Consider the following 13,941-nt stretch of genomic DNA (forward strand, 5'->3'; position numbering starts at 1 on the left):
AAGGAAAGCCGTAAAGGCTATAATGTACCAATGAGAAGCAAACCATGCAGCCTGGTTACTTTTGACAAAGGCTGTACGTTCTGGTTCACTTCAAACCCGTCATCATAAACAGTAATGAAGTTTCTCAAGATACGATTGTGTATATGTCATGCAAGCTAATTCAATTAACTGCAACTATGGGTCTAAAACCTGGTGCAAAATTCTGACTGCCGGCCCGACACCAGCAGAACTAATTAACCTACTCTGAAGACATAAAACTACGCAGGAGACAGGACATAGAAAAGATGCAGACAGGACGAGCGTAGACTAGCAGTCTACGCTCGTTGTTAGTCTACGCTCGTCCTGTTTGCATCTTTTCTGTGTCCTGTCTCCTGCGTAGTTTTATGTCTTCAGAATGTCTTACCAACTAGCCTCTCATCACACACTTCTATAATTAACCTAGTTTGGACTCCGGCTCACGAAGGCCTCCGGGGAAACGAGACAGCGCAGACATTGGCCCGAGGACTCACACACCAGGACCCCAATGCAGTCTCGTCGAGCAGAGAGCCCCTTCAGAGGGACGAGGAGCTGAACACGTACCAAGATATTTATAGCCATTACAGACTTAGAAGACAGACACTACCTGGAGCATGCAAGGGCCTCAGCAAAAAGAAAGAGGTCATATGGAGAAAATTACAGGCAGCAGTGTTTCCGAACCCACTAGCACTAAGCAGATGGCATCCGGCGATCCAAGACCCGAGGTGTAAACAGAGTAATGAAATAGCACACATGATCCACATGGTGTGGACATGCCCTAGCCACAACAATCCAGACAGGAATATAGAGTCCTGGAAGGCTTTAATGGCCACCCAGAAAGAAGAAGAACAAAAAAGCCATCCGTCTGGCCCTGGACACCACTGAATCCCAAGGGATCCCAGCCTGCTGAAACCGGAGGAAGATGACGGCGGTCAAGACTAAAGTCTTCATCGCCCTGTGATTCCTTGACGTTTGCAAATAAGTCATTTCATCATTCCGCCAAAGAGGACGCCCGAACACCGCAGAGTACTTGAACAGGCCATTGAGGAACACGAAGTCTTAATTCTTTTCAAATCCAAAATGCTAGCGAGAGATAAAATGATAACCGGCCAATCATCAGGCTATCACTCGCGCGTGCTCTTTCAGCTTTCAATTGTAAATCTTGTATAAAATGCTAAGCGGTCAACATTATTAACTCTCCTTCCGGCAAAAATACCAAGCTATTAAAGCAAGCTTTCACATCTACTGCGCTTGTAATCTGTGCAGTTTGAGAACCAATTGCGTTGTAAACGAAAATTGTTTGGATAAAATTTGGATAAGCTATAGTTGACGGCCCAGTTAAACAATAAGCGTGAGATGGCGGCTGGGCGACGGCGGCTGCTTCGCGACGATGGTTCCTGCAGTCTCGCTGCAGCGCGGCCAACCCTGCTCGAACCTCGATTCCAGACGGCAGTTCCGGCACTTGAATGTTCGTCCTCTACGCGGTGTAGCCGGCGCCGCTCTGGATACTGCGAGGACTTGATCGCCCGAAGATACTCGTACTGTCTTGGCGAGCACCAGTTCTTGTCGACGACAAGCCTTGCGATCGCGGTTAGCGTCCTCCGCGTCAACCATGCCACAACGCGGCAGCTGCTGCGCCATCCGTGCGCGATGGCTTTTCGGTTTGTTAGTTTGTTTCTCTGCGTCCGGTCGCAGAGGAAGGAATCTTGGTTGAGCTCCCTCTCCCTGCGCTGGTCTCTCACTTAGCAGGAGGACATACTAGCCCGCAAACTCACCGCCGAGCACTCACTTCTCTCTCAAGCTGCAGCGGCTCGGACGCAGAGAGAAATACAGAAACGATTAGACTCAATCATCTGAAGGCAACGACATGTACTCCTCCTCTTCCTATGCTCCATCTCTCGGCTCGTCTTGGGCGCTGATGGTGGCCGCACGTACAGTGGTGAGCAGCCTTGTCTAGAGCGCTTGAGCAGTGCGCACTTGGTAACAAAAACCGAAATTAGAGAGCAGCCCCTCATTACAGGGCAAAGTTTTCGTGCCTGCTTTGTTTACGAGGCTATCTGGCGCTACTTCCGTGCAAGCGTTGCAGCTGGACCCTAGAGGCTGCCACAAAATCTGGATTTGTTTGCAAGGAAGTGCATCGCCCGAGCGCTCTAGACAAGGCTGCTCACCACTGTACGCCGCGCACACCTATCAGGCGCTCCAAACGCTCGCTTTTTGAGGCGCAGGAGACCGAATGAATTGTCTCTTGCATTCTCTGCCTTTAAATGAGATCATGGCAAGCAAGATTCAAAAAGTAGTTACTCCAATAACTGCCGCGACTCACGTTGCGCCGCTTTATCGAAGCTTTTTCCATTGTGATCATTTTGACTGTGGTGTATACGGTAACGGCAAAAGTGGCGTTCGCGAGCGTACTCGCATTATAATACTGGATATTCTCGAAGTGTTTTCCGGATGGCCTCTTTAGCCCTATCTCATTTGAAACTTAATCCCGGCAAAAGGAAGTGACACGACATACTCTCTGAATGTGGATATTGACCCTTTTACTTTTGTTGGAGGCAACGTTGCTACCTGGCCTTTATTGAGCCGATGTTAGTGCAAGGCTTCTGCATTACATTCTTCTCTCAAAGGCGTGGGCAGTTGTCCATTCGTTTCATTTATAATTTTTTTTATTGCAGGATTTTTCTTTGTCGAGTGTTTCTAAGTTGCTATGCCTCGCAGACGTCACAAGTTAACGTACAAAGGATCCGACTGGCAGTGTACAGCAGCTATAGTCGCGATTCGTACTCGAAGAAATGCTATGTTAGAACTCGTATGCAAAGAAATCCGCTCATGTATGCCAACGAGCGATTGTGTTTAACTGCATTTTCTAACGGGCTGTCTTTCCCTTCGACAGGTTGGTCACTGAAATGGACGCCTACGACCAAGCGGGAATGATGACTGGCGAAATCACCGTGGCTGAAGAAAGAAAGGAGTTGTGCCTCTGGGGCTACAAGGTCCGAACAAGAGGTGCGTGTTCAAGGAAACAGCCGCTTTTGGCGACGCAAGGTCTGATAGCAACTATTAGTTGTCAAGAATACTTCGCCACCACTACAAAAAATACGCTGGTTGCTTGGCACTCCCTAGCGCCAGGATGGACCGCAGACAAACGCAGGGAGATGAGGGTGGAACCCCTTCAGGCGTATTCGCATGGGGTATTCGTCTACTCTTCGCAGTGTTGCTCCACTTATGCGGAATGGTGGCGTACGTCACTGCTGGCATTACTGACCCCCGATTAAGCTCTGCCTGAGGAAAAAAATTGGCAGTGGCTTAGCTCTGGTTAAGCCTGGATATACAAGCGAAAAGCTGCAGTTATGCTTTGACGTCATGGCTGTCGCAGTTCGCGCACAATGCACTGGGAGCACCATGGTAGCGGTGTAGATTTTGAGCCAACTCCCTCGCTACCACTTCTGGGTCTTCTTTTCTTCCTTCCATGGCGAATGTCTGGGCCTCTTCTACGGCCGCCGCCGCCGCTTACGTGAGCGTTTTCACAACGCCTTGGGAAAGAACCTTCTCTTGGGACGGAGACCGCCGTCCCAACCGTCCCAAGCGGTTAACCGATGGCGAGGAGGAGAAGTAACGACGAAGCGCGCGCCGCGGCGCGCGGCCTCTTATGTCCGCCGCCGCCGCTCGGGCGTTATCGCAACGCCTTGCGATAACGCGATAAGAACGCGATAAGAACCGCTAGCAGCGACGAAGGGTAAACCGGTGCCAAGGAGAACGGAGGGGTGGCGAGGAGGAGGAAGGGCGCACCGCGGCGGCGCCAAGGGGTGGCTCACGCGAAGCGCGTTGTTGACGAGCCTAGTGAAGCTTTTCGCTTCAAAAAATAATTGTTCGCCCATATCCCGCAGTATGTTGCCAGTTATTAGGAGCTCTCCTCCACTCTCGTATGCACGGAGCAGACGCGAGTTGGGAGAAGGGAAGAAAGGTCAGTTGGAGAGGTTTGATTCACCCAAAATGGCTAGCTTATGGGGCCGCCATTGCAGTCAGGAAAGTGTTAGGATAAAAGCTTCGATCCTTCCCGTTTTACAGTATTATTTCTTGTTGTCGCACATTTCGTATATTTTATTTTCTCTTAGGTGGTCTCTTTCAATGCAACGCAATTGAATACAATACAAGCCCTCAAATGGCGGTGCCTAGCGGTCAGATCACAAAAAGTGCAGAAACTATTAGCGCAACACAAGTTTAAAATAAAACAAAAAAGTTGTCTCGGACATCTGATGATATAAATGTTGTCCTGATTTTACGTATTGTGCTTCCATTTAATGCAGGTAGTGCCAAGGTATGAAAGTGGTTGGAATGAAATATTCACGTGTTCTGGTTTTATATGCTGCTGCTAACTGGGGGATCAGGTGTAGTTTTTTTTTTAAATCTTAGTCAGTGGACAAGGGTATACCAAGGGCTGTGACTTTTTGGTGCTCATTTTTTTAAAATTCGGCAGAACTTTTGCTGTGTGTATTTCAGAACAGAGCCCTCGGTTATTTTTAGCATACGTTATTTCCTGCGGATGAGGAATGGTTTTTTATTCGGTGATATAACGTGGTACTCTTGTGCAGGGATGAGTCCTGAGAGTTTATCTTGGAGTGGACGCCATCTTGGAGCCATGCTCAGTGTGCCATTTCACGCCATCTTTCAAACTAAACGATTTGATCAGGCGTTGTAAGCAAAGAGATTAAACCGGCATCGTTGCTCGATACCGATAGCGTATATCCGGGGATGGGAATCATCCGGACTAGCTCCCCCCCCCCCCCCCGCGTAGCTGGGCCCCAACCGTCGACGGAGCCGCTGCCTGCTGAACGTGTGCCTCGTGTGTTGAACAGCGCGCTCCCAAAGTCAAGCACCCAGTTTTTGCTTAATTGTTCGTGTTCCTCTGCCGTCATAGTGTTCACTGCGTTACCAGTACAGTCCTCTCTCTCCAAAAGAGTAGCGGGCCGCTCATGCGGGGCCGTGAGCGATGCAGAGAGAAGCACCCACAGTCGGGGATCTGCAGATCACGTGTTCCTCAAATGAAGCCGATACTCTGTTATTAGCTGGAGGCCCCACTTGTAGAGATGAAAGAGTACAATTTCGAGTTCCACATTCACAAGTGTGGTCTTCAGCCGCCGGATAATAGCAGAGCTATAGGCTTCGTTTGAACAACCAATGCTCCGCAGACTTTTGTCCCCGGCTGTACATCTCCCAAATACGGGCCTGTACATATACCGCGTTGTTGTCCTCGTTTCATCAGTTTACACCATCACGGTTGTTCAGTGGTTATGGCGCTCGGCTGCTGACGAGAAAGACGCGGGTTCGATCCAGGCCGCGGCGGTCGAAATTCAATGTATAGGCGAAATTCTAGAGGCGCGTGTAATGTGTGATGTGAGTGCACGTTAAAGAATCCCAGGTGGCCGAGCCGTAGTCGTCCCTCATAGCCTTGGCTGCTTTGCGATTATAAAAGCCTCCATAAACTAAGCCAAAAGCATCTTTTCATCACCTTGAAGAATTTTGAAAATAGCGTGCGCTTCCCGTTCTATTTTTATCGTGCGAGGCACACGATATTAAGAAGTGGGTTGCTACTTTGAAGAACGAAGGCTTAAAAACCAGGGAGAACAAAACGACAAGATTGTATACAAAATTGTGTGGGTACCGGGGCACACGGGGGGGGGGGGGGGGGGGGGGGCAGGAAACCAAGAGGCCGACAGGATAGCTAGAGGATACATCACTTTCCGAGCATCCGACGAGCCCGCGGAACTCGCGCCAGCACCCAGGGAATACTCGGCCATACTACAAAACTATAGAGGCGGAAGAATGCGATATCCCCCACCGCACAAATCTCTCAGCAGAGAGGAAGCTGTCGCTTGGAGACAATTACAAACAGGCTCTTTCCCAAACCTACATATACTAAACAAAATGCACCCTACGATATACGCGGACCAATGTCCCTGGTGCGACAAAAAACCTACTCTCTATCACATCACATGGGCCTGCCAAAACATAGACGTGGTCCCCAAAATACAAAACCCGAATGCGGAGCAGTGGGAGACTGCTGTCCAGCGACCGCTGTGAAGACCAACAAGGTCTGGCACAGCGAGCTCAACGGGCGGCATTGGCCAGCGGAGCCCTGGACTGAGGGCAACCGACCGTTTATTAGAGGCGGACGACTTCGACAGAGAAGAGTGCTGGGGATAGAACCAAGACGTCTCTGAAGATGCCCCCAAACCGCAGGAGAAAGGATTAGAGTAAAATGAAGTTTTCCTTTCCTTCCTTCGAAGCGATAACTTCCCGACCTCCAATCGGAAGAGAGGAAAGGCTCAGTTAGGCTTCCATTTGCGCGCGTGTTCGTGTAGACATGGGGGAACTGGGATGCGCGCAGCGTATTCAGGCTGAGGCAGGATAAATGATCGTGCACCACGCTCCGCTGATTTGAAGGACTTGATTTGTGCACCACTCTCCACTGATTTACATCCAGCGCCTGGGGTGACTCATCGACGAGCGCAGCTGACGTCATCAAACGGATGACGAGTATCCACCGAGGTATGTGAGACAGCTATTGCCTAATTTCCTTTCCTCAAATACAATTTTCATTTTCTTCATTACGGCCCCTCTTCTTTTGCTCCCACTTCCTCCCTTCCTGTACGGTGCGGTTCGGGTGTTCACCGAGATAAGAGAGAATTTCCTCAAAGAGCATTGCGTTCCAAGGGCAAGGCGTCGTGCTGAACGGGTGGCGTTCCGTGGACACCCTGGCAGCGCTACAACACGCTGTCGCGTTCCATTCCTAAAGGCGAAGCTGAAGCGTCATTAATTAGCGGTTAATTAGTATTTAGTCATTAATCAGTAATTAGCCATTAATCAGTAATTTGTCATTACTTAGTAATGAGTAATTAATTCTGTGTGACGTGATCCAGTGGTGCCGTCACCAGCGCCTCAGAGGCAGTCAAAGTGGCGCGGAAAACGCTTTCGCCTCTGTGCACTTTAGACAGAAACAGAAGTGCCCCCTGAATTTTGAAGCGAAAAGCTTCACAAGGCTAGTAAGCACTGCGCTTCGCGTGAGCCGGAGGCCAGATTTGCCACAGCTGCGCATGCGCGAAACCGAGTGACGTCACGCGGAGCTCAGGTGGCCGCTGCTGCCACAGCCGTCGTCGCCGCCGCGCGCCGACTCCGTCGCCTGACCTTTCGCCGCCGCCGCGCGCTACTGCGCATGTGCGCCGCCGCTTCTCCTCCTCGCCACCGTTTGACCTTTCGCCGCAGCCGTGCGCAGTGCGCATTTGAAAGGAGGGGTATATAAGGCGCGCTTGCCCATAGAACAGGCGCAGACGATCGCCATGGAAGGAGAAGAAGAAGCAACAGTCGGACGGCGCAGAAACACCGATCCAGAAGTGGCAGCTTGGGAGTTGGCTCTTTGAAACGCAGCGAGAGCTTTTCGCTTCGAGATATCCAGGGTTAACCTTAGCTAAGCCACAGCCAATTTTTTTCCAGGCGTCGGTGATAACATTTGGTGGCAGAATTCGTTCGACATCTGAGAAAATGCTTTGATCGACACGGAGGATTAATTCTTTCTCGATGAAAACGATTCTAGGATTTCCCAGGTCTCAAAGTTCTGCTTTTGGCGGCAGTTCTTGCAGCAGAAGAGCAAGGCTTACTTTTGCAGGAGGACTGAACGTGCAGTGGCAAGTGCCTACCTTGGTTGTTTTCAATGCAACCGTATGTTTCCTGAATCGTTCCCTGTTCCCGTTCGTTCATGCACCCACTGGTTTGGCATGTGAAGGACCCACCGCGTCTTAACAGAACTTCGAGACCCACCTGCGTGAATCAGGACGAGGGAATAGGCCAGCTTAGATGGTTCCTTCTGGAGTGGTCTATGTTACTCTGTCAGTGAATGTGTGCATGGATGGTGGCACTGCAATGGAAATTGTTCTACTGTGCATGCATAGATGGTGACTGCGGGAGTGGAATATGTGCTATTATAAATGACTGTGCGCATAGCGGGGCAGATGTGACCGGTTTTACGACGTTATTAACATATCAGTGACGCTACGGTGGAGCAATTGCCGGCAGAATAAGCCAGGCTAATTCAACCGGTAGCATCCAACAACTCAACTCAACTCAACTAGGCCACCGAGATTGTTATGGGTAGAAATCGAGAGAGAGCCCCGCACCAAGCCAACTCCCTCAGGTGGTGGGCGCCTGAGCAGCGCGTTCTTGAGCCGAAGTGCCACGTGTTGCCACTGCGCCGCTTAAGGCCGGTTCACATGCAAGCGACTGAGCGATTGAGCGGCGCGTCGCCGCGAAAATTTCCAACTTGTTGAAACCTCGCCGCTCATCGCAGCGAAGACTCAAAACAGGTTTTTCCGTCGCGGCGGCAGGTTTCGCTAGCATATTCGCTTGCATGTGAAACAGGCTTTAGGCGTTCGCTCACTTGGGCTAACCGTTTTTGTCCGTTTTTGTTGTTGTCCTCAAGTTACCCGTCACTGTCTCTTCGTTGCGTATGGCTCCAAGGAGGCGACTTACGGCTCTTCGTCACTTGTCTGCGTGTGCAACCTTGCAGCCCCACACTTGCCGCGCGTCGTTCGTATTTTCGAGGCGCCCGAGTCTCCAAGGACGGGAAAACTTTATTTTCAGTAATGCTTTTTCCTGCGGTTTGGGGGCATCTTCAGAGACGCCTTGGTTCTATCCCCAGGAGCCTTCTCTGTCGAAGTCGTCCGCCTCTAATCAATGGTCGGTTGCCCTCAGTCCAGGGCTCCGCTGGCCACTGCCGCTCGTTGAGCTCGCTGTACCAGACCTCGTTGGTCTTCACAGCGGTAACTGGACAGCAGAGTCTCCCACTGCTCCGCACTCGGGTTTTGTATTTTGGGGACCACGTCTATGTTTTGGCGGGCCCATGTGATTTCGTTGCAACACGGACATTTGTTCGCGTATATCGTTGGGTGCATTTTGTTTAGTAGATGTAAATTTGGTTAAGAGCCTGTTTGTAACTGTCTCAAAGTGACAGCTTCCTCTCTGCTTGACTAAAGCTTTGCCGCTTCAAAGAGGAGTGATTGATTTTGAAAAGAAAGTGCCGAAATTAATTTATTCTTTTTGCCGTGGAATGACTGCCACAAAACATTTCATCAGATTGCATTATTCGAGGGCAAGACTTATCCTTTACATAAAGATATCGAAAAGTAATTAAACTATTATAATTTGAGGCCAAGTATGCTATCGTTTTTCTCGACAGGACTATAGTATCTCGTATCTTCTAGTCGTATGTATCACACTGCCCTATTATTTCGTGCCATCTGGCATGCTGCTGCATAGCAACAATGTATCTTACACTACACAGTTTTAGTTCTTAGGCGTCCACCTGACACCACATCTTTCTGGGTTGAACATATGACCATCACTTTCGGTAATGCTTCCAGGTTTTTACGGTTGCTTAGCGTCAACGTGCAAAGCAATACCGCTCGCGTGCGTAAGCCGGCCTGTATAACTTTGTCAGAACGCAGCTAGAGTACGCTTCATCCATCTGGTCACCTCATTAAAAATACTTACCAGGTTGGAAGCTCCCCAGAACAGGGCTTGCCGTTTTATTTCGCGAATTATAGTTGCCAGTCTAGGGTGGCCCAACTGAAGCTCCAACTTCCACTCCACGCGTTGAAAATTCATCGAGACATTGCTCATTTATCCCTCTTTCACAAATGCGCCTTGGCCACTCATTCACCGCCAGCACAACTGCTACGCCCCCCCCCCCCCCCTACTTATCACGCTGTTTACAAAATAACTGCATCCGCGCCCGCATTTATGACAGTACATATGCTTTTAACTTTTCATCACTACCGCGTGCCACCCGCCTGTTGAACAATCTTCCGGACTCCATCGCCGTGCCGCGCAATCACGGCAACTGTCGCGAACATCTACTCGAACACTTCGTTGATAACGCTTAGCGCGTCATTTATATACTCGTGTTCGTATAACTGCTTTCAGCCACTTGAGACTATTGCCTCGTTGGTTCTGTTTATGCGCAGCGGTCCCCACGTGTGCTTCATGTTTTCTTTTGTGTATTTGTACTTGCGCATTTTGCTCATTTTGTTCCATGACATATACTTCTATTGTAGTTGATATCTCTTCTCGTGAATTGCGGTGTCTTGAAATTCGAGTTTTTGTCTGTTTTGTTGTGCTTACAGTTATGTCTTTGTTTCAGACCTACTTTAAACACACTTTTGTATTTGAGCCCCCTTACTCAATGCCTCTCTTGAGGCCTGATTTAGTAAACAAAAGAAAATAAAATTAACAACATGCATGACCAGTGCCTTTCCAGTATGCTGGCTGCAGCACATTGCTCGCGTTTAAACGTGTTTCTTAAATTGACTCTGAGAGCAGCAATCTTTCGCAGGTCACATCATTGACGAACCTTACGTTGAGGATCATCACTTCGGGTTCTTCGAGGTAAGTGCACGTATATTTTTCAAGGCGAGAAGCTTTAATGCCTCATACTGTCGTTCGCAGCCGTGTCGGCAGATTTGTCCGCGTTTCGGCGTCACTACTTAGAAACTGCGTGGAGGCTGGGAACCGAACCCAAGGAAGAGAGCCCAAGTGCCTCCTGAATTTTTCTGTTATTCTTTCCAACTACCAAACAAGCTCCCTCGCCGTTCTCTCACCAAGGTCGGGGGCTCGATTTCAAAGCGCGTTCGCACTTCGGAGTGGAAGCAAGTTCCAAAAACACCGCTGTGCGCTTCTTTTCTGAGGCACCCTCCGCCTGGGCCTCCACTACGCCCGTGAGCTCTAGCAGTCGGTGATGATTATTTGCTCCTATTCCTGCTTCGCTAGCGTCATATCGGTACATATGGCAGGGGATGGCAGACAAGAGCGAATTGGGTAGCTTACTGTCCGTTGCCTACAAGCCATTTTGGACGGTAATCACTTCCAGAAGGTTATCTATTTTTATTTTATTTACAAAACGCTGCAGATCAAATCGGTCCAAGCAGGAGAGGGTACATTACATACTGTAATGGGCCTTGGAAACAGTCAAGGGCGTCCGAAGAACTTTTTCCAGGGGAGGGGGGCGGGGGGTGCACCCGATGGCTTGGGATGGGGGAGGCGGTAGGTTAGCACCGAAAAGGAACTATTTGTGATCTAAAGTGCGCACATGAAACAAAAATTAGAAGCAGCAAATTAGTGCTAGGCTTGGAGAACAAACATTAAAATTTATTAATGAACAAAGTATTGAGCTCAATAAGCAAGATCCGAAAAGTTAATATCACCTAAGCGTGCTAATCAAGCTGTGTAGTTGTTTTCTGCTAGTGCATAAATAATATCCGCAATTCCAGGAGAGAGGGGGAGGGGGGGGTCCTTCCTTTCCCCCCCTTCCGGACACCCATGCAAAACAGCAACAATAAGGCGGCTACAAATAAGTTTACGCCAGAAACTATTCATTAACATAGAAAAACACAGTTACAAAACAAATTATACATGGTGTGGAATTACATGTCGCAAACACTGCCGAATAAAGATAGAAAAACAGTATGACTCCGCAATTAAGTGACCCTTTTATGCATGGTGCCAGATATATGAGTTCTTATGACATTGGAGAAAGGAGAGGTAAATCGTCAGCAAGGAGTTCAGATCGGGTATTGCTTTGGGAACAATGAAAATTTGCGCGAATTTGTACGCGCAAAGGTTGGCTTGATGCTACAACCGTGTTTATGTCGGGATGGCCTGGCTGCGGGCTGTTGGAAGTAACCACGTGGCTGAATGCCTACTTTATCAAAATACAGAGAGCGAAAAAAGCGCAAGTCAGCCAGCCTTTCTTTCAGCCAACGGTTCAAAGCCTGCCTGAAGTGACAAGGCGGACGGAGAGTCTCTTCGCTTGTACCGGTTATATATTAATCGAACTCCTAACCATTAGGCATTTTTATAATTTTTCTATGTTCGTTGGAGTGTGGGTCCCCATATAGGCTAGCGTATTCAAAAGTGGATGGAACTAAGGATTTGTACGCTTGATGCTGAAGTGCACTGGATGAATTGCTTAGTCTGTGCTTTAAGAAACTTAGCTTGTTCCTTGCAGAGGAGGAGATGTAGGAGATATGAGTTTACCATTTAGATCCAATGTTAAGGTCACCCCCTGATACTTATATTTATCTGCTTGACCAATTAAGTTGTCCCTACAACCATACGTAAATTTGATTTGTTGATCTTGTTGGCAGCACACAAACAAACGGTTTTGTCATAATTAAGAGAAGTTTCATCATAATGTAGACAAGCTGGTCGGATACAGAATATATTTGAAAGGTGCAAGGTACACAAGTTAAACTAGGGAACGTTAGTCAGACAAATCTGAAAGGCGGGCGACACAGCCAGTCAGTGTACACAACCTTGCACCGTACGGCCGCGCTTCGTCGTTTTCATCTTCATCAGCCAGGGCAAGATCAGGCGCGTCCGTCGTGGTTCGCAACAATACCTTTAAAATAAGACAGTCATCGGCGAATAACCTGGCCGGCGTTCTCGGTTCCAAAACACTTAACAGATCGTTGACGTAAATATTGAGGAAAACAGCTCCCATACCGAACCCTGTGGAACATCTGAGTAAACAAACGTCTAGAGAGCGACAGCAGTCCCCTTCTACATCCACAACATCATCATCAGCTTGACTGCGCCCACTGCAGGGCAAATATCTCTGAAATATGTCATAACCCAAAGTGTGGTTTGAGAAGGGATGCCTATTGCTTCATTTTAGTTATTAGCTAATTGGAAGAACCCTATCGAATGCTTTGGAGGAGTTCATTAAGGTAATATCAACCTGAACGTCTCTGTCGAGAGTTTTAGGTAGTTCGTGTACAGTGACAATTAGTTGCGTAATAGTAGAAAAATGTTGCCGGAAGCTATATTGTGCCTCTTGCTAATTATTCCATTCATATCTAAAAAACTGTCTAGATAGTTCTGTATAATATGCTCAATTAATTTGCAAGAGAAGTAAATGATATTAGCGTTAATTATTAGCGGTTTTTCTTTTTTTGAATACAGATAAAACGAACGCAACACGCCTGTCATGAGGCACAACGCCTGAATCTACAGATTTCTGAGAGTTTATGAGGAGAAATCTCGCTAGAATTTATGCATACATTTTTAATAATGCTGCGGGGATATTATCACGGCCAGGTTATTATTTTTGATCCAGCCGCAACAATAGTTCGATAAATTCTTCTAAGGAAATGTTAATGCTGTTTGTCCCACAAACGACTGGCGTCCTTTGACTTTTCGGTCACCCAAGAAAATAGACTGGCTTAACGGAAGGGGTAAACGGAGTATATCATACTTACACCATGAGGTAAGATAAAGAGGAGTTGCCAGGATAATTCATTCTATTTATCGCTTTTGCAGATTGCAAAAAAAAAAATGGTTTCCTTCGAAACATCCGCAGTCATGCGTCTGCACGGCACAAAAAGGGTGTGGTAGAGGCACAGAAAAATGCGCTGGCACAGTGAGCTGAGAGTAAAAATCGCGAAGCGTCTAAGAAAAGGCCACAAACTCTCTCCTTTGTCCAGTAAGTCATGTTGGCGGGCTAGTTGGTTATTCATCTTGAAACTTGGGAAAAAACCCACCTAGGCACAAATGACTTTCACGACACAAAATGAGACGAGGAGACAACGGACAGGCGCCTGTCCGTTGTCTCCTCGTCTCTTTTTGTGTCGTGAAAGTCATTTGCGCCTAGGGGGGTTTTTTCTCCTTTGTATATCACTGAATGTTCACAGGAGGCGATCAGAAGTTTTGTTGGGAAGCCCACGGTATAAAACCTCATGAAGGACACTACGGAACTCTCCAATTTCCTCATGGCAGTGCTCTGCTAAGTAGCCCGAGCAAGAATTACTGCGCGTGATTGAGGACCCAATCACTCAAGGCAGAAAGATGGGCCCATGCATTAATAAGGTGCAAAGGATT

At 48.3% G+C, this 13,941-nt stretch overlaps 1 protein-coding gene across 3 annotated transcripts in view; it reads left to right on the forward strand.

Moving 5' to 3' along the window:
- Positions 1-13,941, forward strand: part of LOC149367674 (uncharacterized) — a 247,321-nt gene that overhangs the window by 68,566 nt on the left and 164,814 nt on the right. For all 3 annotated transcript variants that reach the window (XR_016285090.1, XM_089556781.1, XM_089556773.1), the window contains exons 6-7: positions 2,909-3,021; positions 10,400-10,452. Coding sequence is in view for 2 of the 3 variants with exons in the window: in XM_089556781.1 (XP_089412907.1) it covers positions 2,909-3,021; positions 10,400-10,452 (166 nt within the window). In the remaining variant the exon portion in view is untranslated. The remainder of the gene's footprint in view (positions 1-2,908; positions 3,022-10,399; positions 10,453-13,941) is intronic.

Source organism: Amblyomma mixtum, chromosome 1 (genome assembly GCF_055824585.1).
Source record: "Amblyomma mixtum isolate Tamu chromosome 1, ASM5582458v1, whole genome shotgun sequence".
NCBI lineage: Eukaryota > Metazoa > Arthropoda > Arachnida > Ixodida > Ixodidae > Amblyomma > Amblyomma mixtum.